Below are 24,259 nucleotides of genomic sequence, written 5' to 3' on the forward strand. Positions count from 1 at the left end.
GGCAACAGGTCCAGAGCTACCCGAAAGAAGAGATACTGCAGTCACATCCACTGAGGACTTGATCGCTGAGGCGCACCCAGATATTGAAGGAGAACCTAGACAGATCCCTACGCCAGCGGCAGTGGAAATAGGAGCGAGCGTCGAGGATGGTCAAAATGAGCACACTGTCGCTAAGTTGGTTCGGCACGCCTACGATGCAGATGCCGACCGGCCGACAACAAACATCCAGGAAGAACCAAACTCAACGACAAGCGCACCAAATGCCTTTCCAGAACAGAACATCGTAAGCCGCATAACACACACACGCAAAGTCGACAGAACTCGGAGCTATGGGAACAGTGAATGGCCTGAACCAGAGGGACAAACAGATTCTGTTGATGCCAAGCACAAATTACCGGTAGCAAGAATTCCTTTTCCACTGAGTGAAAAGGAAAGAGACGAAGATCATCTAGTCGGGCCTCGTCTCCTTCAAGGTGAATTCTTGGTAAACCCTAGCCGTAACCGCCTCCACCGACCAGACAGTGATCATCAGCATCTTCATCGGCAAAGATACAATATGTTCGAACGACTCCAGCATCTGAAGAACAGTAATGAAGAGCAGCCACGAGACGGGCGTGACGACGCTACTCTGATACGCGAGCGCGATGGTGTCTTGGCGCTTATTGCGAAGCTGAAAGACAGAGTGGAAACAATCAGCAAATCATTGAATGCACGTGCGTAACGGAGTTCGATAGTCACAGAGATGAGGTGGGTGCATTACTGTTTTATATGGCAGTTTTCAGCCGAACAGTGGAACAACTACAGCGAGCCTTTCGTGAGTTTGCTCCATAGGCCAACACAGCGGCCCAGTGGTTGAACACCCTCTTGGGAACTGCATTGCTTCGACAGGAATCAAGCTTCTGTGGCAGTGCATTCATTCACTGGGGATGAAATAGATAAACTGTTCTTTGGCGGACCATCGACACCTGAGCTCCTGTTTCCCAAGGGCTTATGAGCAACGTTACATCAAAAACTCAATGGCCATCTTGAGAGTACGAGATACGCGTTTGGTATAGCCTTGAGTCCTCAGACACTTTCGAGTACCAATGTGAGGTACAAAACAAATACAGCCACCATATGAACCTACCACACGTGGGCCGTGTGGATATGGGGCCTAATCGCGATGACATAATGTTGCTAACAGTCATACGCGTATGCCCTGCGATTTCTGAATGCGACAAATCGACCTATGGAGATTGTCTAGAGTTTTAGGTAGTCGGGTACTAGTGTTTCCTGTGCCTACTGAGCGAACGTACAGCACTGCCTTCTTTGGAGAGAATTCAGAAGAATGCGGCAGCCTCTGGTGTGCGTATACGACAGAAGCAACTATTTCCGCAGGCTTTACCAACAACAGATGGATCACCAAGGCAGTGCAGCGGCTGTTGGTAAACAGGGAATGCAGCACATAAATGTGTTCTGGTTACGGCGTACGTCTGTGAGTGTGCATTTCGAACGGCACAATTCACTTGCAACACGTAAGCACGAAGGTCACGCCAAGCTAGACACCGCGAGGTAGCATTATGCTAACGTGGCTTTTGTCCTGTCCAACGCACGGATATTGTACCGCGGGAATGCTACCCAGGAGTGCGGAAGCTCAGCGACTTCCCTCCCAAACGCTTTACAACAGAGCCTGCCCTGCAGCTAGCCACATTGGCTTCCGCAGGAGATTCGTGCACCTGAATACTCAAAACATGCCCTCGCAGACTTCGAGTGCGGATACTCGTTCCCGCTGTGGGCCTGACTAAGAATTGGTACACCGGCGAGGTAACATTGATTTCGGACTGCAAGTGGTGGAGTGACTGACTTCCTCCGTGAGTGGTTTGATCCGTGTGGTTCGAGCCGTTCTTGTGGCACCGCCGCGCGGGTGCTTACTCTGTTTTGCTGGTAAAAGCTACTTCGTCAAAACGATACTACTCAGAAGACAATTATACGGTGCTGCATGGTAAAATCCATACCCGATGGCAACAGCTGACTCACTGGCAGCACGCGGTGGACACCGCTGGTGTTGCCGCATTGCACTGATGGTTTTTCTGCTTCACGAGATGATGGGAAATTTTTTGGAAGGGGTCGTAACGTCAGTTGGTGAGAGGATGCCAGAATCGAAAGACCGACTGCCAACTGAAGGTCGCAGATACTCAACAAGGATGGAGGCGCGAAGCAGCGGGGAGTTTGGCGTGAGAGGTGCGTCAACTAGCGCGAGGCGGCGTGATGCGGAAATCCATGACCGGGCGCGTGCTGCAACATTGAGTGATAACCCCAGCGTCAAAGAATCCGAAACGCAGGAAATAACGATATATAGTAAGCATAGCTCTCGGCAACGGATGAACCAATGTCGGGAAGTACCCCTCTGCATGTACACGACTGTCTCAGCATCGCATTTTCTTTTACACTAAGCTATATGGTTTTTGTATGCAGTTGGTTCAGCAGTAGTGCTGAACCTATCAGGACGCCGTGGTGATTGTTGATGATGTTGGTCATTCTATGCTTTAACAGATCGAACAATAGCTAGTTTTATAGTCTTATATATCTTCTTAGGAACACGGGCGCCACGAAAGCAAAAACCACAAAATGGTACCCTGCGCAACACGGAAACTTTAAGAATGCAAAAACGTGTGCGCTTTAGCTAGAACGTGCGTCCGCGAAAAGGAGTTGTAATGCATTGTCCGCATTAAGTCTATATATGCGTCACTGTGTGGGACAAGGTTGACCGTTGTTGTTGGATTCTTGTTGCTTTAGAAAACTCACTGGCGATTCCAAAATGGGTGGCACACCAAGGCGTCGCCTCGGAAGCTCCCCAAACCGCTGCAAAGGGAGACGTGGCTCGAGAAATTCACGAAAGCTCACAACACCAGAGGACGTCGCACGCAAGAGGTCAACTGAGCGTTGCGGACGGCCACTATCGATCCCCCGGTGCCAGTTCCCGGGATCTCCAGTTCGTTCCGTTTCCAAATTCACTGGGTTGGAACCAACACCGGAGTGAAGCGGCTCCCTTTTTCTACGGAACAGGAACAACAAACGGACAACCGGGACCCTCTTATGTAGATGCACCTCGAGATAACCAAACGTTGCCTAATTTCCCATGGAATAGACCGACACAGCAGTATCCGGATCTTGTGCCGTACGTGACTAATCCGTCCTACGGGGTCGGGCTCATTGTGCCAAACTACTGAACTGAAGAAACGTCAGTTATTGTGAATGTTTTCATTTGATGTCTTACTACAGCAGCGCTCTGCCGGTGACTTCTTGAACGTTCCCGCTTGTATGTAGTGAGGCAGTTCAATGATATACTGTTACCGGAAATTTATAAAGAGAGTGCAGGGCACAGGGACGATAGTCAGTTTTTGGAAAGGGTTCTGGAGTTTGGTTTTCGCAAGGTCGTGTCTGGACAGTTGAAGAAATGGAAACAGAACGACCTAGTGCAACGTGTAGTGTGGAAGATCTGAAGGAGACTTTTAATTTTTGTTATTGGCAGTTAGCACTGTGGTCAGACGTTAGGTGAGTAATATGATCACCCACCACCGGACGTTCACATTGACACAAAAAAGTGTTGCAATACTTTTCATCACGCATGAACATTTCAAACATTCCATTTTTTGTGTTATATACACGTTACGCAGTCACGATACGCCGGCAAAAGTTGCAGGTACAAAAGGGGACAGCAAATGAGAACTACCGAACTCTACAAAGTAAACATCAAGGGGGGAAACTGCCTGACTGTAGCGTGGCCGTTCTGTTACACAGACAGACAGGATCCGTCTGTCTTCTTACTACAAGACACTGAAGAAGCCTACCGAGGATTCATTTCCGAGACACAGCGACACGCAAGATCAGCAGAACCTCTGTGACATACTCTCCTGTGCCTTCCGGTTGCTTCAGTTATCAGGACAGACACGCCAACGGAGTAAGTGAGGTCGGAAATAGAATCAGCTGCTGCCATCATCTCCCTCTTTTTAACGGCCATGTAAGGAGGTGTTGTAGTGTTTTAGCGGAATATCAAACGTATAGAACAAAGTCTATCAGAGCAGCAGCAGCACTCAACTCTGTGCAGCAAGGTGTGTGATTCCGATGATATTTGTAGCAGTTGCTACCAGTCTGGATCCGCCTTTTGGCACACGCCTGAGCTACGGACGGGAACGGTGGAGGGCAAATGCTCGAATTCAAAGGATGTGCCGGGTTACCACCTTTCGCTGTCGCGTTCTGAGCAACATAGTCGAATTCAACACACCGGCATCATCAAGACAACATTTTCTTTATTGTGTCTCTTCCGTGGATTTCTCAACCAACAAGAAACACGCGTCTGCGTGATGGGTCAATGCCTTGAGTGGTTGCCCTTACAGAAGCAAGTTGCTCCGCATCCAATCGCTGTCGGCTCACCATTCGCTAATTTGGCTAACAGGCGTCAAGGGAAGTGTATCAGCTGTGTGCCCCGGTCAGTCAGTCTTTCTCTAGCAGGCTGCATACCTGGTCGAAGTGTAGAATGCGCTTCTCGTAACCAGGGGAAATGCCCAGAAGCGTCCGCATTCAATGCAAGGGAGTCGTGTTGATGCCGTGAGATTTGAGGACCCTGTAGATGACTTATGCAACTTCCCAAACACTAGATGCAATGCTTCGGAAAGCACCAGAAGGTCGCATGTAACACATGACGACATAAGCTAAACGAGCTACCTCCCGTGAGGAGACAAAAACATGTGCACCTGCGTTTCAAGAGCTGTTTTCGTTTTCGTCCTCTTAACCCGCGCCCTCTTCGCACACGGCAACATTCAGAACCTGAGGTGTGGGTGTAACTCTTGCTGCGGAGCCGATCAATCTTTCACTGACGAACTCACGAATAGCCGGTGAGACGCACAGCACAGCCATATCTGTCATTTCAGTCACATAACACCATGTCACCCGTTAATGAGACTGAATCACCAACATGGTGAAATCCCTCAACCCACTCACAAGCCACCTGGAAGAAGCTTGTTTGCCAGCCTCAGAGTCTTCAGCTGGGAGTGGAATTGTAACCCACGCACTCGGAAGTCGTAACTTAAAACAAGTCAGTGCTTGATTTAATGCCCTTTGCCCAAGAAAGGTTCAGAGTCGAATTTCTTTGTCCAGGTCTTGCTAGACGCGGTTGGACTAAATGCTCGTTTGGTTGCAGTACGCGCGGGCTCTGTCAAACTCGGCTTGTTATTGTCACCCACGTCCTGCACTTCCGTCCCATCAGTGACAGGACTGCCTTGGGATGGAATGGTAGAAGTATTCTGGCACTGTCCCCTGTGCTGCAGTGTGATGTTTTTACATTTCATGGTGCAGGCATTGGCATACGTTTTATCATCTCTGCCACACACTGGATCCCAAACTTTCGGGCAGATGCATGCGTTGCTGTTTGTCTCGGCTTCCAGCTCGGCACTCTGGCAGGGACCTCTGTGCTTCAAAGTTGAATTGGCGCACTGGAGCATGCATTCGTTGTTGTAAGTTACTTCATCATCACCACAAACTGGATCATGGATTTTTGAGCACTTGCAGAGTGTGGAACTTGTCTCCAGGTCGTCGCAGCGGCCCCAATGCTTAAGTCTGATTTTTTCACACCTGAGCAGGCACGCGTTCTCATAAGTCTTTCCATCCCTGCCACAAACCGGGTCGTGTATCTTTGGGCAGTTACATGTATGGATTGCTTCGCCACCCTCTGCATCTTCCTCGCAAGGTCCTCGGTGTTTCATAGTGACTTTCGCGCACTTCATGACGCAACTGTTGTCGTAGGTGTCCCCGTCTCTTCCACAGACAGGGTCGTATGTTTTTGGGCAGTTACAAGCCTTTTGCTCCGTTACACATTCCCCGTCATGCTTCCGGAGAATCCCGCTGCACCGCATGAGGCACTTGTTATCATATGTCTTGCCATCCATACCGCAGACGGGGTCGATATTAAAAGGGCACGCACACTCCCTCTCAGGTGATGATGCTGTCTTTAGGGCAGTTATTGGTGACGTATTTGATTCATCAGCAGTGCACGGGCCCATATGGTCCAGTCTCGTTTTGTTGCATCGTAGAAGACACCGATTAGCGTATGTTTTGCCATCAACACCACAAACAGGCTCTGAAAGTGCAAATTTGCACTGACATGTTGATCCGCACTCACCACCATGTGCGAATCTGACTCGGGCACACTTCAGCTGGCACCGGTTCTGATATGTGACCCCATCCTTGCCACAAACAGGGTCGAAGTCCTTGGGGCAGTCGCAGACTTCATCATCCTCTTGCTTGCACTCTCCGCGATACGCTAGTCGGGTGCGGTTACACTTCATTAGGCAATCGTTCGCGTATGTGACACCATCCCTGCCACAAACAGGATCCTCGATCAGGGGACAGGCACAGCTGTTGGAATCTGGGACAGGCGCCGGTGTGCACTCACCCTTGTGAGCCACTTTAACACCCTCGCATTTTAACAAGCACTTGTTGTAATACGTGTTGCCATCCTTGCCGCAAATCGGCTGGTAGTCCTGGGTACAACCGCAGTCGTCTTCCACCCCAGATCCTCGTAGGAGGTCACAGGCGCCAAGATGGTCGAGTGTGCTGCCGTGACATTCCATCAGGCACTTATTGTTATATGTAACGCCATCATGACCGCACACTAGGTCGACGGTATCTGAGCACGAGCAGTTTTCGGGACTGCCTACTTTGCTGCATGCTCCCCGGTGCTTCCTCTTCACGTTATTGCACCGCAACATGCACTGATTTGGGTAGGTCAGTCCGTCCATACCACATACCGGATCCACTCGACTAGAGCAGTGGCATCTGGCTGTCGAGTCTTGATTGTCTGCCAGGCAGGGGCCGTTGTACGCCAGGTCAACACCGTGACACTTCATAACGCACTCACTGCTGTACGTTTTATTGTCGTTGCCGCAAACTGGCTCATCCAACAGAGGGCACGGACAATCTTCTGGTCTTGGACCCGGTACGTCTGGTGGTGGTGCAGAGTCCTCCTCGCAAGGTCCGTCATGCTCTGGCCGGACCTTGTTGCACTTGAGCAAGCACTCGTTACTATACGTTACACCGTCAACGCCACAAACAGGCTGGTACAGTAGAGGGCATATACACTTGCGCAATCTCTTGAATTTCCTTTGGGTGGGGGAAGCAGATGAGGTGGAATCGACCTCGAGCGCGTGCGCTATGTTCCAGTCGCCGCCTCCCAGAAGGTTGGATTTGTCGACAGCTGGCGAATACGTGATTGTGAGTCTCAGGGCGTCGCTCAGGTCATGTTGACCTGTCCGGCTGTAAAGATCCGATTTACCGCTGACGATAGCTGGGTTCTTTGACCTGTCGTCTCTTTCCTTTCCCATAGCGACCTGTTGTTGCCGCAGTAGCGCGCCTAGTGTAGTGGAGTCCCGATGAATAGTTTTTTTAACTTCATCAGCAGAGATCACCATGTTGATTCCAGTACCTGCTGGGAGAGCAGATGTGATGCTTGAGAGATCTCCGACCCACGCCTCTTTTGTCCTCAACGCGTTTTTCAGTTCGCCCACTGTCATTGAGCTCCGAATGGATTTGTATAGTCGCCGGCGAAGAGTTTCTTCCTCAAGCTTGAAAGTGATAGCGACCTTGATGTTCTCGTTTGCTGAGCAGAAAACGAAAAAGAGGGACACACTGCGTGCCCACGTGAAGTGTTTCTTCTGCTGTTTGCAGCAGACATACCGACGCCACTGCCACTTCATACGACTGAGGTAACAAGAATATCTAGTCGTGCTCCTTTAAAGAAGTGAAACACCAACATTAATATTTGGCTCCCGATGTCTCGACTTCACGCTGACGTACCTGGGGAAGGAAGATCATTCGCGGACACGAACCGGGAATTCGGCAGAGCGAGCGTCTCGCCCATAGTTAAGAGGGCGAGAGCCCACAGCAGCAACCACTTCATTGTCTCAAATTATCGTCTTGTTGGCGTTTAAAGTTGCGGCAAAAAGTCTTGGATCTCTGTTTGATCTCTGGTCCGCTATTCCAGAGTCTTCGGAGAGGGCGCGCTTGGTGTTGAAGCTGTTAATTTTTTGTCCAGGATCACAATATTTGTTCAACTAAAGCTTGCAACCTCTCGAGGGCGCCGACATACGCCAGACAAATTACTCAAAACTCAACCAAAAGCATTGCCTGATGACTATCTCTGTTACAAACCGCCCTTCCTAGTGGCTCGAGAACAGAACCCTGACCTCGCGTGAGGAAAAAAGCGACATATTATTGCGACCGCGAAACACTCTAGCGGAAAACAAAATCTCTGGGGAGTTGCCTCTGGCACACGGCTATTCAGACGATCTCCTGTGGCCGTCCCTACATGCTTAGGGAACCGTTCCTGGTCCATAGACGGAACGTGCCTTGTACAAAGCCGTTTGAATCGGCAGCTTCCGTACCAGCACCTGTCCGAACCAGATAGGCTCGCACGTATCCCGCGTGGCAGGCGGGGCTCCTGGCGTAACGGCAGTGCTCAAAACACGAGAGAACAAAACTCGCTCTGCGCCTTTCTTTAGCGATGTAATTACTCTGGTTCACATCAACATATTTTTCCTGAACTGTATCCGCATTACCACGCAGAGGCTGGCATCGAAACAAAAAACCTATTGGACCGAGATTTTCTCTCCAGTAATGCACCGTGTACTGAGGTCCGCAAATTTCAGCTTTAGTTGTGCGCTAGCGGTTGCGCCGAATTGATTCACTTCCTAACGAACACTGCAGGCCAGACACGAGTTGACTGTACAGTCGATGAATGGATCAGTTGACACTTCTGTCTCTGGCATCCTGTTAGTCTGTCTCCTTGCATTGAAGCTAGTTTGTTACTAAGTGTGTAACGCGCGGTGCCTTCTCACTTCACCAAGGAGGCTACATTTCAACACCTCTCGGTTTCCATTCCGCACTCAGGACAAACCACATTCATTGGCCATGCAAGAGACTTCCGTGTGTTTGGTTTGATAAATTGATTTATGAGAGATGCACTTCATACGAACACCCGCTGAACTCCCGTTGTTGTACACCTCTAGGCGTTATGCTTAGACGTGTACCGACATCCGCTAAGAGACATTTGAGGCGCCCTCTTAGAGTAATGTGCTTTTCATGCCGACATGCTCCCTCAGAAAAGCACAGCCAATATACATGGACTAGGAGGCACCCCACATGGTGGAGTTTAGAATTTGTGAGTGCCACCTCGTGGCCGAGTGCTCCTGCCGTTACCGACCCGAACTGCAGACCGCTGGGTGTCCACTCTGAGCAATGACTGGTATACTAGTGGGAAGTCCCTTCTACCACCGGTGTTTTTTCCTGCCCGTGCCAATGTCAGATGCCGCTACTTTCCCCGGCAACCAGTATTGTTCTAGAAGGATGCCGATGTGCCAGTTGCGTGATTCTTCTACAATACTAGTTGTATTTGTGTTCCGAATGTAAGATCTGCACCTGCGGTCGGGGGACTCAGTTCCTCCAGATCCAAGGCGTACCACTACCAAGTACATTCCGAATTCCTGAAATACACAGGACCGTTCGTGGGTCTCAGAATAATAACTAAAGTGTTGTTTTACTGAAAACTGCGCAGCTGTGACGGAGTCGTTTCCATCTCAAGTCGATACTGCATTCGGTGGGTAGCAACCTGTCTCGCAACATTCATGCGGGTTGAACAGATACATCAATACACTGCAACAGTATTGTTGACTTCTGGACTAAACAGTAAAAACACGCGAGGAGACTTCAGCACCGCAGAAGGATGGATGCTTCGGAACTGCAATCGGATGTCCTCCATCGGGCTCATACTTCCATCGCATCGGTGAAAGGGAGCCCTTCGTCAAGATAAACGTTCAGCACACCAGTTTGCGCACACATCCCGCCAGATCACAGACCTTACCATCTGAAATCACAACGTCCTTGATAGCAAAACACACCACTAAATGTCTTTTCAAAATATATATTGTTACATCACCACCTTATATTCGTTTGTTGCTCAAATAGGATCGTATCAGCGAACCGGCACCATTAGTCTTTGTTAACACCTTCAAGGGGTGAGTAGGCTACGTCCACAAATAAATGCGTTTTCCGAGGAACTGCGCTTCACTTATGTCTGCAGTACAAACAACGAATGCATGGGGCTTGGTGGACCGCTCAATAATTTATGAAAAGGTTAGTTCGTGAACATCTTTGCCGTTTGCTCACATTGCATGTTTGACGTTCACAGCACATCTCGTTTAATCCATATGTACACGCGCAATTGACAAAGCGCTTCTTGTCCGACAGTCACCACACCTGCCTGCGTCATCGAAGGAGAGTCGAGGCGCTTAGCCAAAGTAAATTCAGGATTGTTTGATACAAACTCCTTCAAGAACTGAGGTATCAACGTGTTCTCATCGAGGCCGAGCTCATCCTTCCACGAGAAAAAGCTGTAAACGCGATAATCAATTACACGCATTGTGTCTTTACAGATGCGTGTCACAATTTCGAAGTCTCGAGCCATCAGTGACACTGGATCGTCTACCGTGGCGTCTTCCCCCATGATCGGAAAAAGGTTTTTGATGCGTACGACCTGCGTTTGGCTTCTGTACTTCTCCGCAATTCGCGCTATCTCATCAGTGGACCATGTTGCATCATCCATCCAGTACAGGGGCAGGAGAAGCCCAACAACGTTCGGGAAATGACCGTCAAATTCACCCAAACGAACAACCTCCTTGCTCCCTTGGTGAGCCGTTCTATCCGAAGCCACCAACCGTTCGCCACCGGCGTCGCTGCTTCTGATACTGGCCCCGTCGGCAGGGCTGGAACTTTCGGAGCACTGGAGAAAGCGCCTGTCAGCCGATACAACCGGCGGGGGCTCCGCGTCCGTCTCACCAGACTCCTGATCTACGGAGAAATCTGCTTTTGCCACGTCATGGACATCCTGAGCCCGACCGTCTGTGCGCGCGCATGGCGCGTCGCTCTGTATAAGATTTCCCTCTGACGGTGTCCTACATGCTTCGCCCGCTTCAGATCCGAGGCATCTCTCAGCGTTTGCGTCTACATGTTCTCCCCGGTCTGTCCAGAAGATGTAATCCAAATTGAGAATGACGTGCCGGAAGGTGGAAACAATATCTAAAAAATCCTGAACATACTTCGTACCCCACTGCACCACGTGACGGACAGACACTGATGGAAGACCCCAGTCTTGCCCTACGGGATCCTCCATCTTGGTTGTTGGCAGTTCCAAACATTTAAAATATGTAGCCACGCAATATCGATGAAATGCATTGATTTGCAAATGCACTTTTGGATAGGTTGGATCACTCACTTCAATGTAAACGTCCTCGATGACGCCCAGAGCCAGCCACCGACCGAAATTCTCTTTTCCTCGTTCAGACAGGAAGACTCCATCTAACGCTTCCCAGTTCCGCTCATCGTACCGACGACCTTCGAGTGCAAGATGCTCACTCTCGTCATCCCGTTCTAGCTCGGCGTTAGAGGTTGAGACTTCACTGTTTGGTGCTCCCACGGCGGCCGCAGTCACTCCACTTCGATCAAAATCTTCTGTCCATGGGCTTGCTCGTGACCCTGTCGCCTGAGTCACTTGCGCGCGTTGCTCCCTTTTTCGAGCCATAAACGAATCAAGTCGGGACGCCCACCCAGGATGCGCAGTCGCTTGGACAACGGCCTCCAGGAGAGCATTCGTGCTGACGATGATCTCGCCCTCCACGTCCACAACTGCTTGGGGGAAGATATCCTCGAAAAAGCGAATGGCCTCGTCTGCTTCCTCGGCTACAAATGTGCCCACAAAACCTGACAAAAGAACACGGCGAAGGCAGGGAAGCCTTTTCAGCATGCGCACGATACTCTCGCGGTCTTTCCCCTCATCCTCTCCCGCATCCGACAGGAATTCGTCATTGATTGAGCCACCTTCTTCCACCAAATCTTCGTCTTGTGGTTCGCAGTCACCGTCGCTAACTCGTAGTAGCGGGTCGTCGTCTGTTCCCCATTGGTCAGGGCATGTAGACCAATCTTTGGGGCAAGACGTCCAGTGGTCGTCACACAGAGCAGAAGCTCGTCGTCGCGCGTCTCCCCGGTCGCTGTCTGAGCTGCGCTGAAGAAAGCGTTCCTTCCAGATTTGCGTGAAGTCACACCAACTTCGCCAAAAGAAATACCAGAACTCGTCTGGTGGCCATATGAATCTCGCTCCGTGCACGTCTAGACTCCTCAGCTTGTGGAATCGCCGTTTTGGCTTCGAATTCTCGCGCACCAAAAACAACAAAAAGTCCTGCAACGGACTCATGTGCCACATGCCTATCGCAATGTGCTCCGCAGACGTCACGTTGTGTTTGACTAGAAACTGCCTGAACAAAGCTAAACCTATGGTGGTGAACTCGAGAAATCGGATGTCTTTCAAGACAGGAAACGCTTCAGAAGGCGTTGTGGACTCCGAGGAGGCCCAACAGGACTCACGAGAAGAATCGCCGGTCTGCAAATCCCCGAGGAACAGGTAAGTAAATGCACACGGCAGAGGTGGACAGACAGACCACCCGCCCCGGTTGCGCACTGCCAGAAAACGGAGTCGCGGAAAGGCGGGAAGCGGCAGAGCTTCGTGCTTTTTAGGAGCTCTCCACTGACACGAGCAAACTGGAGCCTCTTCTTGACGGTTCTCCTGATTCTCCGGGGCGACTGCGTCACTTTGCGGAATCGACTCTCGTGGATTCGAAGTGTCTGCTGAGCACGCGGCGTCATCGTTTTTGTCTTCATCATGAACGGCCCCATCGCGTACCATGAGGTCCTTCCCCAGACGAGCTGAGAAAAACTCGACGAGCTGCAGAGTTTCCAGGTGAGGAGCCGCCACACACAGAAGCTGATGGTAGGTTCGCAGCCACGAACGCGTTACTGTGCGTAAATTCTTCGGGATGTGAAGAGTCAGGTGCAGCAAATGCGGCGGTGGGGGGGGTAAGTTCACCAGAACCCGAAGGTAGTTGAAATCTCGTCTGGAAGGGGCAACTGATGAAACCGGTATGCCCAGGGAAACCCGCGGGGACGCAGTCACGCTGTGGACCTCCGATGCCTCTGGCACAGCACTGCCTTGCGCTCTTTGGCTTCCTTCCTCGAAAAGCTGCTCACGCTTGCTGCGATTCTTCACGCTTTCCAGTTTCTCTTGTCCCCATTCGGCTGGAAAGACCAGCGATCGCGGCTCTCGTATAAGCCGCCGAAACGAGTCAACGGGGAAAAGACGACCATTGAGTGCTTTAGAGAGAAGCCGGAGCTTGGGCAGCTCATTGGAAAGAAGAAACGTGGCCAGGGTGGCCAAAGTAGCCTGGTCCAAAAATTCCATCTCAGCCGGAATGACACAAATCCACGGCTGAGCCCTGAGATGTCGATTCCGCAAGAGTCGTCCAGTCCCACACGAGGAGAATTATTTCATCGCACAAGTTACTGCCAGAACGCTGAAAGAGGGAATGTCTCAGTCCATTGGAGACGGACTGCAGAGCGCCCGCCAAGGAGACCTTGCGTGGTACATCTGCCGCTCTTGACGACAACAAATGAAACACAACAACTAAACTACTGAGAAGAACTGTACCCGAAGGCATCCAGTCATCCTTCGTACGGCAGGTTGAGGAATCCTTTTTGTCATCACGGCGTGGCGAGACGAGGCAACGAAGCAAAGCTTATCCGTAGCGTCGCAAACAGAACGTGTGTTGGGAAGCGCCCCCCTCCACCCTGTAGCTCTTCGGACGCGTTGTTTCACGACCTTGAGAAGTTAGTGCCAGCAGCGAGGACATGTTGCCATTTTGCTAGTTCTCAAGAACGTTTCTTCTAAAACTCCAAAAGGCTCCAGGAAGAAGAGAGCTCCTGTCATTGTAGTTGTTAAGTCTCAGCCCGACTCCTCGATATATGTGGCTACCCCCCTCCGTCTGAGCTCACTCTGCGTTTTCGGGAGCATCACCTGCCAAGTCTCCGCTGAAACGAGTTTTTCACATGCTTGACCTTATTTTCTTTCCAGAGAGCTCAGTGCCTTCGTCGTAACCGAATTTCGCCTTCTTTTTCGCGGCTTTTACGCTCATGTAGATCCATCCAAAGAACCAGTGTGCCGTCTCGCTTGTCCCGCGCATGCGTCTGGGTCACTTTTCTCCGGATCCCATTTCCGGGTTCAATTACAGAGAGGATTTATTAGAGACAGATGAACTCTACAGAGGAACTACAGGCTCAAATTTGCACTGGACAGCAAGCCTGTGATGCAGCTTCCTTCGGCTCTTCCCATTGGAAAGTTGGTGTCTTGCTGCGAGTGCTTCGTATCTTCTGGCGTGCTTCACATTTGGAACCGGGGCAGGAAGCATGGATGACCATTCTCCTTCTTATCAAGGGTTCGAACTGCCGGTCCTGAGAAGGAGGAAATATTCCTTTATAGTGTTTCAGCGCCACAAAGCGCGATTTGCAACGCCTGTTCCCCTAGCCCGTTTGGAGCACAGCGCAGCGAGTCTCCAGCTAGCAGGGTCGTGTCCTAACCGCGGACCTTGCGCCGCATGTCTTCTTTCCGCATCTACTTATTTGTACACAAACACATGTAACAACTGTTTCAGCCATTAATGAAACACTCAGATATCAAGGTTGTCCAGCGAAAGCTGCCTCAGTGTACATTGGCATTTGTTGATGAATCCGTAAGCAACCCGTGGGCCATCCCCTATATATATATATATATATATATACATTTATAGATATACATATATGATATACAAATATAATACAATGTATATACACATAACACTGTATTTATGTCAGAACCTGACTATTCATACGTATGCCTGATACGTAAAAGTTGTTTGTTCGTTCTACAGTGCTAGTGTGCACATGAAGAGCTGTTTTTTAAAATGCGTTTTCGCACCTTTTCTTCTGACGCGGCACCGTTGAACCGGGATGTTTCCTCCTCTGAGGTCATTGAGTATGTGTAAGCGTACCCAGGTGCGCTCGCGTCACGAGATTTTGTGTAGCGCCTTGTCTCGTTTTCTCCTTTAAATTTCATCCTTCTCTTGCCTTCCCTCAGTCTTCAAAGCAGATCTACTCTCCATCTGGCCGTGACAGTGCACGTCTCGCCATATATATATATATATATATATATGCCTCCTTTTTTCGTGGCTCCATCGAGTCCACCAAGGGTAGGGTGTCACAGTCTTGATCTGACTCTCCCTTCTTCCTTCAATGTTACGGACGCTCTTTCCTCCACAGTCTCGTCTTCAGACCTCGAGCTCGTCTGACGTCCGTAAACGGGGTTACGCATTTTACTGTCTTCGCTGAGGGAGACGTTTATCGCTTTATCTCTTCATGAGTCCAACCATGCAGCCCTGGGAGAAGATCGAGAGTTACACAGTGTACAATTTTCCGCAGTTTGTGTTGTTCCTCGGAGCGTTTGCGTGCCCCTTCCCTGAGGGGAGATGTCGGAGGCGAAGCGCCTTCTCGTGTGCCCGCGGAAACAACGAATTCTTCGGACGTCTCGATGGAGCCTCACCTGTCCGGGACTGCCCCTGCGTCGGGCGCATTGCGCTTATTCGGAAGCAAATGATTTCTGACGATGACGTTGTTCGCCTTGGCAATCGACGCAGGCGTCAAAGAGAAGCTGAAGCATCAGCGAGGAACAATGCTGCTGGCGCCGTATGCGCAGGTGAAATACCGCACGCGACGGGGGAGACAACTGAGAAAAAGGAAGACGCCCCTCTTCTCGCGGACGCTGCACACACTTGTGGCGCGAATGCGTGCGACCCAAGTGTCTCTGCGCCTGTCTTAGGCGGGTCGCGGGAAACGGGTGTCTCTTTTTTCGCTTCTCTTGGCGCCAATATCAGGGCCGGCAACACTGCTTCATCTCTGCCTTCTGCGGCGACTGCCGCTTCACCAGGCTCGGCGGGCGCTCCCCCCGCCGTCTGGCCTTTGTCCCCTCCGCGCATCCATCAACGCTGTGTGGGGTCTTGGGCCTGTCTGCTCGAACTGAGAGAGGAACTCCACCGGCTAGCTGAGCATGCTCAGAGACGCCGGGCACAGTGGCGCCGCGCCCACAACCATATTTACCGGCCCTTGCTTCTCCCGGAGTTTGCGCCTCCGCGTGTCTGGGCGGTTCTGCATGCGCTCGCTGCCACGGTCGTGAGCACTCGAGACAGAGGAAGCGAACGCCGATCCAATGTTCTGGCTAGTCAAGAACCCAGACGACACCCTGGCCCACGAAGTCAAGGGTCAATGCGCCGGTGCGGTGAGGTGCCTGCGACGGGCCTGCAGCTTCAAGACTCGTTAGTTGGGAGCCAAGGCACCTGCCGTTTCCCCGGCGCGGCAGGGGTCACTAACGCCTCCGCAGAGGCCTCGAGTACGAAGGGTGGCAGCACAACGCAGTGGGGAGGGACCTTCGAACAAGATACAGAAGACAAGCGAGAAGGCGACGGAAGTTTACTCGTTTGCGGACTCCTCGGTGCCATTCGATTTCTGTTTGGCTTCTACCTCGTTCTCGCCACAGAGAGTGAGGAGACCGCTGCGTTGGGGGCTGTCGACTCCATCGTTCCGAGGGCCGTGGGTTTTGGAAAGACAAGTGAGAGAGAAAAGGCGGAGGCAGCCGACAGGGGAACGAGGCGACGTGGATTTCGAGACAGGGTAGATACCCAGTCCAGTGCATGCCTGTTCCTGGAAAGCGAGAACCGCATGCAGACAGCAGACGGGCCACGCCGCGGTGTCCACAGCGTCTTCACTCTGCGCCATGTTGACCTTCTCCCGCTCTTCTTCTTCGAGTCGTCGCAGGAGGGTTCGTTCTCTGCGTTTTGTGACTTGATCGAAGAGCGAGAACCCCCGTCTTCGCTTGGCAGCCTAGACTTCTCTTCCCCTGGGTCCTCCACCAACGAAGAAACCGCAACAGTTTTTCGATGGCTTGCAGACCTGTCGCAAAAGAAAGCCCCCCTTGCTCCGAGCTCACAGAGGTCTTTTTCCTTTTCGTTTCCTCTGGGGAGAAACTCGTTCGACTCCGAGGGCAGGGGGCCCGCGTCTCGAGCTTCGTCTGGAGAGTTCGACCCCAGCGACGCTGCATGCGCGCTCTCCCTCTTTCGTCTTGCAGTCATGCCGCCCTCGGCGTGCCTCTGGCCTTTCTCAGGCTTGGCGGACCATGCCAGTAGCGCAGAGCTCCTGACGGCTGAACGCAGATATCAAGAACTCTTTCTTCAGGTCTTTCTACAGCCGCCGCTCTCCTTCTTCTTCGCTCACACGCTGGACCTGACCCAGTCGCTGCAAGCCCAGGGGCTGGGTCACGCGTCGCGAGACTCGAGGTTGCCAGGAGAGTTTGAAGAGGCGACGGAGCGGAGCAGGAGCGTTCCGAAGGAAGACCTCGAGAACTTGAGCTTCCGAGACACACGAGGGAGGAGAGGACAGCCCAGACGAGCAGGCACACATCTGGAGCTGCTGAACGGGAAGAAACTCGATGCTGTTTTCAATCTCTTTCTCCTCGAACCCTTCGCTGTCCCTGCTGCCCCTCTTGCTGCGGACGCTCCGCCACTTTCGCATCAGGCCTCTCGCGCCGCTGAGGCACCGGAGGAACCTCGAAACACAAGCGTGGATGAAACAGTTCTCGAGAAAACGACTTCGGAGCCTCGGATATTCAAAGGTATATGCCCAGGTGGCAGTCCTCGAGTGATAGCGGATGAAACAAATACAAAGAAACAAGTGGCCGAAAACGTCGTGCACTCGCCTGGAGTGCTTGAAAACCGAGGAAATCCAAACGCATGCGAAACCCCACAAACGCCTCGCGTCGGCCCCTCGCCACGGCGGGGGCCCAGCGGAGGTGAGGACGAGCGCCAGGCCGTCTGCCAGGTGTCTCCCGACATGTCGCCTTGGTTGCTTCTTCTACAGCAAGGCTGCGTCGTGCAGAAGTTCTTTTCAGCGAAGCGTCGGCGTTTGAGACGGCGGACGCGGCCTCGACATCGACGTGAACAACAGATGGCGTCTTCGGAGACGCTTGCATCACGGCCGTCTCCGCAGCCTCCCTCTCCACTGTCTCCTCCCGTGCCAGTGGCTTCTGCGGCTTCCCCAGCGGTAAGCGCGGCGGTGCCCTCGTTGGAGACACGCGCCGTGTCTCTCCTCGCCGATGAGAGGAGCGACAGTCTCTCGTGTGAGCCGCGGGCCGAGACGACAGATACGGGGGCGCAAGAGCAAGATGATGGATATGAGAATAGGGAGAAACACGAGACAGCCACTTTGTTTTCCGTCGTTATCATCGCTCGAAGGTCGAGACTGGCGGCCGGCGCGAGGTGGTACAGAAGAGGCCTCGCTGTCCCCAAGCAGGCTGGATTGCCTCGGAAGGAAGGTCCCTCAGAGGCGACAGAAACCAACACCGAGGTTCCTTCTTCCAGGGTTTGTGTTGAAGACACGCTATGTACGCTTCGGCTCCTCGACACCGTCAGAGACAGCGCTGTCGCAGCGAACCAAGTCGAGTGCGAGCAGATTCTTTGGCGCGTGTCTCGAGCTCGAGAAAGGAAGAAGGAAGGCCGAGACGGCTGCGCGAACCTGGAGTCTGAGCAACGCATCTGCACTTTCCCAGGGCGCGGGGGCGACATACAGTCCCATAGAAAGCAGGTCTCCACCTCTCCGCCGTCCTCTGTTCCGGCGCTTGTATCGCTTGTCCAGGGTGCATCAGAGGCTTCATGTTCGCCTTCGTCTTCCTCGTCTTCTCCTCCCTTCTCTTCTTCGTTTTCTCATTTGCGTTTCTCGGGAGATGTTGCCTCTATCGTGCAGCTGCGCGGGTCTGTGCCGGTGTTTTGGGGCCACTTGCCTTCTCAGGCGTCTCTTTTACCCACGTTCTTGCAAAACATCAGTCCGCCGCTACGCCTCTCGTCCCCCGCGCTTGATCCGCTGTACGTACACTCGAAGGATCACTTCGACGCCTTGCACCGCGCGTACGGCTGTCCGATTTTGTGCCTGGACCTCGTGCGGCAGCAACCCCTGGGCCACATGGAGATGAAGCTCGCGAGTGACTATCGAGCTGCTCTCGAGGCAGTGAACAGAATGCAGCGAGAGGAAGCGCATGCAGTGTTGCTGCGATTGCAGCGTGTGCTCCCGATTCCGGAACGCAACAAGATTTGGGAGGAGGTGTGCCAACCATCACAGATCGAAAACATCCTTATTGCCGCGCCTTGCTACGGGGAAGAGACGCAGCGAGGAGAACAAACGCGTTTTGAAGTGAAGGTGGCAGAGACAAACACGGAGGAAGCAAGCGAACAGAGAGACAAGACGAGGAATCTAGAGGCCTTGCCTGGGTGGACCCGGCGGTGGGTCTCGTGGAAGTCGCAGAGCGAAGGTGAGAAACATTGCGAAAAGACTTACGCGTACACGGAGCCCCGCGGACCGAGATGCTACACACGAGACGGCGTCTGTTTCAGGTGTATGTACAGCCGCATGGGCAATAGGTGCACGGAGGCCTTTTTCGGGGTTCCCTCCTCGGGTCTTGACGCCCACCCCTTCGCATCGATGAACGCCGGTTCTTCGTTTCCTTCGGTCTCCGCCTCGCCGGAGCTTCCTGCGTTTCACGCGCTCGTCTCGTCTCCCTCAAACGCCTCTGCAGACGCAGCCTCAGCTTCACGTATTTCTGGTTATTTGTTCTGTTCGTCGAAACGCGAGAGGTGGCCAAGTACTCGAGACGGCGACAAATGCCAGCGTGGCGAGAGCGGTCAAGAAGGCGGGGAGCCTCGTGGAGCGGCGCTGATGCAGAGGACAACGTGTGTAGAAGCACTTCACCAGGTGTTTCAGAGTTTGAGTCTGCACCAAAGAGAGACTTGTTTCTGTGAAGTGGCGTATGAGGCGTTCGACTGGCAGGACGCGGACAAGCGCCTCGGCTTCGATCAGGCACTCCATCGGCTTTTTGCCTTGGTCGCCACGTCCCTTGAGTTCACAGGCTCTTTCGTGTGTGTCGCTTACAAGAAACGAAAACCAGAGTTGGCCTGCATGCACCCGGGGGGAGCTCGGGGCGTCACGGGCCAGCTGAGAAAGGCGGAAAGCAGCGCAGGAGGCTGTGAAGAGGAAGAGAGACCAGAGACGAGCACTGAGGACAAAGAACGTCGAGGCGCGGAGGAAAGACGTCACTGGCAGCAACAGAGGGAACACGCGGAGGCGAGCCAAGCAGAAGCAGAGCCGTCAGGGTTCGTGACTCAATTCCAACATGGAGTTATTCGCATCAACTGCGTCGACTGCCTCGACCGCACCAACCTGGCCATGCTCGGCCTCGGTGTCGCCGCGCTGTACCGGCATCTGACGACGCTGCTTCGATCGTCGCGGCTTCACGACGGCGCCTGGGACTTCTGCGAGCGAGCAATATGTCTGAAAGCTGCAGGTAATCCGATTCGCGCGCCGGCCGTCTGGTGGCTTGACGAACTCCACAAGAAGAGGGGAAACCACGCCGAATGGAACGAGGAAAGCGACCGACAGAAAGGGGACAACGTGCCGATAGTCTCGCGCCCTACCCTTCCTTCTTCTTCGTCCTCTCCGTCAACCTCTTCTTCGTCTTTTTCGTCTTCCTCTTCTGTTTGCTCGTCTTCTACGTCGTCCTCATCTGCGTCGTCTGCGGTTGCCATTTCGCGCGATAAAACGAGAGAGGGGTTCGGGACCCTGGAAGGCAGTCCAAGGTGCCAAAGAGTCCTCTCGTCTTCGAGTTCTTTGTTTTCCCACTCTTCCTCTGCATTCAGTCGCTCCGCGTCGAGCAGCTCTGACGAGGCGGCTGAGCCCTCAGTGGTTGAGAAAAACGATGTCGCGACCCGACAGAGAGAATCTGCTTCAGATCACGCCACCCCTGATCCGTCTGCTCTTGATTCAGGCCGACTGGCGTCCTCTCGTCCGCGTTTGTCTCCGTCTTTGTCGTCTTCTTCTCTGCATTGGACTACCTCAGCTTGTTGCTGGACACCTTACCACACAAAGCAATCAAAGCAAGAGGACTCCTCAACCTTCTCGTCTTCCTCTTCATGCACTGCTTCTTCTTCCTCCGTTTTTTCCACGCGTATTCCTCCTCGTTCTTCCCCTTACTCTCCCGTTTCTGCTTCCTCTCCCCGTGCTTCTTATCCTTCTTCTTCTGCGTCTTCTTCCTCATCGTCTTCCTCTTCTTTGCCTCTTTCTTCTCGCGCGAGCTGCGCGGCGTGCGAGTCCGTAGCTTTTCCGCCTTTGTTGAGGAAAACGTTTCGGGGGAACTCTGCACCATTCGCGTCTCCACCACCGTTCCTACATCTACTGCCCACGCGACTTCTTCAGCTGCTTGGGGAGGCCTGGCGGGAGGTGGGCGATGCCCTCGCCCTTCAGTACGCGGGGTCTCCTGCGATGCATGCAGCGGAATTTTCAGCTGCGGAGCTGGTGCAGGCTGTGGAAAAGCTGAAGGAGGCAGAGGTTGGCGGCGAGGCAGAGCGACGCGCTTGGAGAGCTGTCAAACGCAGCAACGTCCTCATTGCAGTTCAGAGGTAGGCAAAAGGAGACTGTGGGTTCATCCTGCGGTAGGAGGTCCTGGAATGTGCGCTTCTGCATGGGAGTCGGAAGGAAGGTGGAGCTTCCGGCGACGTTTGCTGGCTTGTCAGTGAGTGCCGCTTTCACTGCAGTTCAATGGCACGCTGAAGACAAGAGTCTTGTGGGTACGAAGATGCGGGAGGTGTGTGACGAAGGAAACCTACGAAGTTTTGTGTGATTCTCGAGACGCAAGTCACGTCTCTGGGCTTGTTCGATATGTGCGGCGTTCTGTGACTTGCTCTCTCTTTTTCTTTTGCCGCGATGAGGCAAACAGTGAAGCCTGCAACTGCCGGCCACACATGAGCCGCCCGCAGACTGTGTCGCTCGTGCGGTTTCGTGCCTCGCTTTTTCTTCGGTCTCTGGCGCCGTTTCTGGGCTGCAACCGGTACGCCCGGTGGCTTGTCTTTGTCTTCTGCTGTTCCACCTCCTGAGAGCAAAATGGCCAGCTGAAGGACAGCCCACAGAGCTGCTGGTTGTGTGTCGTTTCTGGCGTATTGTGCGGCGCTAAAGTTCCTACCATTCAGAATCGGTCGCAGCCTAGAGTGCACCGCCTTTTATCAATCTGGGACTACTGTCTGAGATCCGAGCTTGGAACGCCCGAATGCTCATTCAACACGGCGTAACTCGAAGTGTGATCAGAGTGGGTGACGGAAATTCGAAGGTGGAAAGTCGAGCCTTTCTGTCGTTCAGATGCCTCAACAAGTCAGCAGGACGTTTCCTGTTTTGTTTATTGTTTCTGTCACTATTCAAAGTTCAGTGAACGCTGGAAATGGATCCTTTCCTTTACCTCAGATACTTCAACAACTGCGTGTACGACGCAGACAAGCAGCGGGGCCTGGACCTCTTTGTCGGCGCCTTTCGTCCTGGGGAGACCTCGACAGACATTTGGGAAGTGGACTGTCTCGATCCTTTCTCTTCGTTCTCTTCTCTAAGTTCTCGGCTCTCGACGGCGTCGAATGCGGGGAGCCCATCTACCTCGCTTGAGCATTCTTCGCGTCCTTCCAGTGAGCTCTCTCCTCCCGTCGCTCTTCCGGGTGGCAGCAAGGAGGATGCTGCCCAGGGGAGTGGGTCTTGCGAGGCGGCAGACGGAGAGAAAGAAAGAGAGAAGAGAGACGAAGAAGTGGACAAGAGGGGAACAGGTGAGAACGTGGCATCTGGGAGTAAAGAGAAGGTCGAGGAAGGAGAGGCAGATGCGTCGTTCGTACGGGAAGACAACGGAGCTTACGACGACTTTAGAATTGAGGGAGAAGAAGACATTTTCTTCAGAGATTCGCACTTTTCTGCAGCTACACGGTGCTGGACATGTAAAGGCATGGGACTGTGGAACTCAGCTTAGGAGCACGAGGAACAGCAGTCGCTCGTTATTTTTTCTGTCTGAAATGCTACATGGAACAAAACATGTTAACATGTGTGTGGACACACACACACACACAAATCAATATCTATACTTATATACCTACGAGTACATCCGAGAGGAAGAACGACCTATTTCGGATGTATATATATATATATATATATATATATATATCTGTTTGTAAGTGGAAGAGTGACAGGTTGTGCGTGTGGGCGCAGGCCTCATTTCAGTGAAGGAAATCGGCAGTGGCTGTTGCCTTTTGAACGTATGCGCGAAATATAGTTCCTCAGACCCGGCCAAAGTGGCTGGCAGCTCTCGGCTTCAGGTGGACGGATGCCCGAATTTTCACGATTCGGGAAGAACAGCGTTGAACAATAAGTTGCCCAGGGGGGCGGGGTTGAGAGCCGGTATAGAGGAACCAGAAACCTCACAAATGTCTGTTAGAATACAGCGGAAGGAGAAACATTGACAAAACGAAGCGCGGCGTTGAAAGGTTCACAGGCTATTCGAAACCGAACATGCTGATGCACGGTGAACCACTGTCGTGGTGGGCACTTTGATCGAGACAGTAGAAAAATCCGGCATCACGGGAAGGCAAGGAATTTTGACGCAAAGCGCAGCGAATAGCACTGGTGTCACTTCCGCATCAGCAGTGTCATGTGTTTCTTCAACTTCCTTGGAACAGGTGTCTTTACACTATTATTGTGGAATAGAAGAACAAACTAGTCGTTGGTACTTCCCCATCACCTTTGCAGCTTTGATGCTTGTACTTGCTTCACCTTTTTTTTAGCCGATCTTATAGTCAAAAGGGCGTTGTAGACAGATTGCTCAAGAGAGACTCTTATTCCCAGTCTCAGCTTCTGCGTTGAGCTTTTGTGTTTACAGTGATCAAAGTCAGATCGAATGTTCACCTGACACACGCTCGAATCTGCGTTTCATGATTAAGGTATTCAATGTAGCATAGATCCACGCGTGCATTTTAGATATACATTCTCACCTGCAGCTCGCCAGCAAAGACGAGCGGCTTGGGTGCGCGGGAGAGTCGCCCGCCGTCAGACTATGATAGTTACTACTGTGTTCGTCAAATTATTCAGAACCAGAGAGACATAAAGCACAGAAGCGAGGCTCGTAAGCGGATGCGACACCCCTGTCTGCTAGGTAAAAATAACAAATGCATGCGAGGAAACCTAGAAGCAGTGAACACACACCCCACGTTTCTTTCTATGACACACGGACATTAGTATATAGATATATTGGCATATACAATATGGATATATGTGGATGCAGAGTGGGTCCATGTCTGTATGAGTAACTGCCATCTATGTTACTGCACTAATGGCATATATATATATATATATATATAAATAGTGTATATGTGGATCTGCATATATATATATATATATATATATATATGTGGGGTTGACG

General features: G+C 52.3%; 4 protein-coding genes across 4 annotated transcripts; 1 reads left to right on the forward strand and 3 right to left on the reverse strand.

The window, feature by feature from the left end:
• Positions 1-448: 448 nt before the first annotated feature.
• Positions 449-1,116, reverse strand: TGME49_259895 (hypothetical protein; the record flags this gene model as incomplete). The annotated part of the gene is made up of 2 exons (XM_018781222.1): positions 449-670; positions 1,084-1,116. The coding sequence occupies 2 exons, from the start codon at positions 1,114-1,116 to the stop codon at positions 449-451; spliced, it is 255 nt and encodes an 84-aa protein (XP_018637057.1).
• Positions 1,117-5,087: 3,971 nt separating this feature from the next.
• TGME49_259890 (Kazal-type serine protease inhibitor domain-containing protein) lies at positions 5,088-7,933 on the reverse strand (the record flags this gene model as incomplete). Its single annotated transcript, XM_002365132.1, has 2 exons — positions 5,088-7,633; positions 7,831-7,933. The coding sequence occupies 2 exons, from the start codon at positions 7,931-7,933 to the stop codon at positions 5,088-5,090; spliced, it is 2,649 nt and encodes an 882-aa protein (XP_002365173.1).
• Positions 7,934-9,638: 1,705 nt separating this feature from the next.
• TGME49_259880 (hypothetical protein) lies at positions 9,639-12,756 on the reverse strand (the record flags this gene model as incomplete). Its single annotated transcript, XM_002365131.2, has 2 exons — positions 9,639-12,235; positions 12,448-12,756. 2 exons carry the CDS (start codon positions 12,754-12,756, stop codon positions 10,214-10,216), a joined length of 2,331 nt encoding a protein of 776 aa, XP_002365172.1. The 3' UTR covers positions 9,639-10,213.
• Positions 12,757-15,078: 2,322 nt separating this feature from the next.
• TGME49_259870 (hypothetical protein) lies at positions 15,079-22,966 on the forward strand. Its single transcript, XM_018781221.1, has 2 exons — positions 15,079-21,437; positions 22,233-22,966. Exons 1-2 carry the CDS (start codon positions 15,304-15,306, stop codon positions 22,462-22,464), a joined length of 6,366 nt encoding a protein of 2,121 aa, XP_018637056.1. The 5' UTR covers positions 15,079-15,303; the 3' UTR covers positions 22,465-22,966.
• The last annotated feature ends 1,293 nt before the right edge of the window (positions 22,967-24,259 follow it).

The sequence above is a fragment of the Toxoplasma gondii genome, chromosome VIIb, assembly GCF_000006565.2.
Source record: "Toxoplasma gondii ME49 chromosome VIIb, whole genome shotgun sequence".
Classification (NCBI taxonomy): domain Eukaryota; phylum Apicomplexa; class Conoidasida; order Eucoccidiorida; family Sarcocystidae; genus Toxoplasma; species Toxoplasma gondii.

What these genes read in the sequence shown, in the direction of transcription:
- TGME49_259870 (XM_018781221.1), top strand. Translation starts at nt 15,304, where the DNA reads ATGAGTCCAACCATGCAGCCCTGGGAGAAGATCGAGAGTTACACAGTG. An exon ending in GTCCTCATTGCAGTTCAGAG is followed by an intron (nt 21,438 to 22,232) that starts GTAGGCAAAAGG and finishes CACTATTCAAAG; the next exon opens with TTCAGTGAACGCTGGAAATG.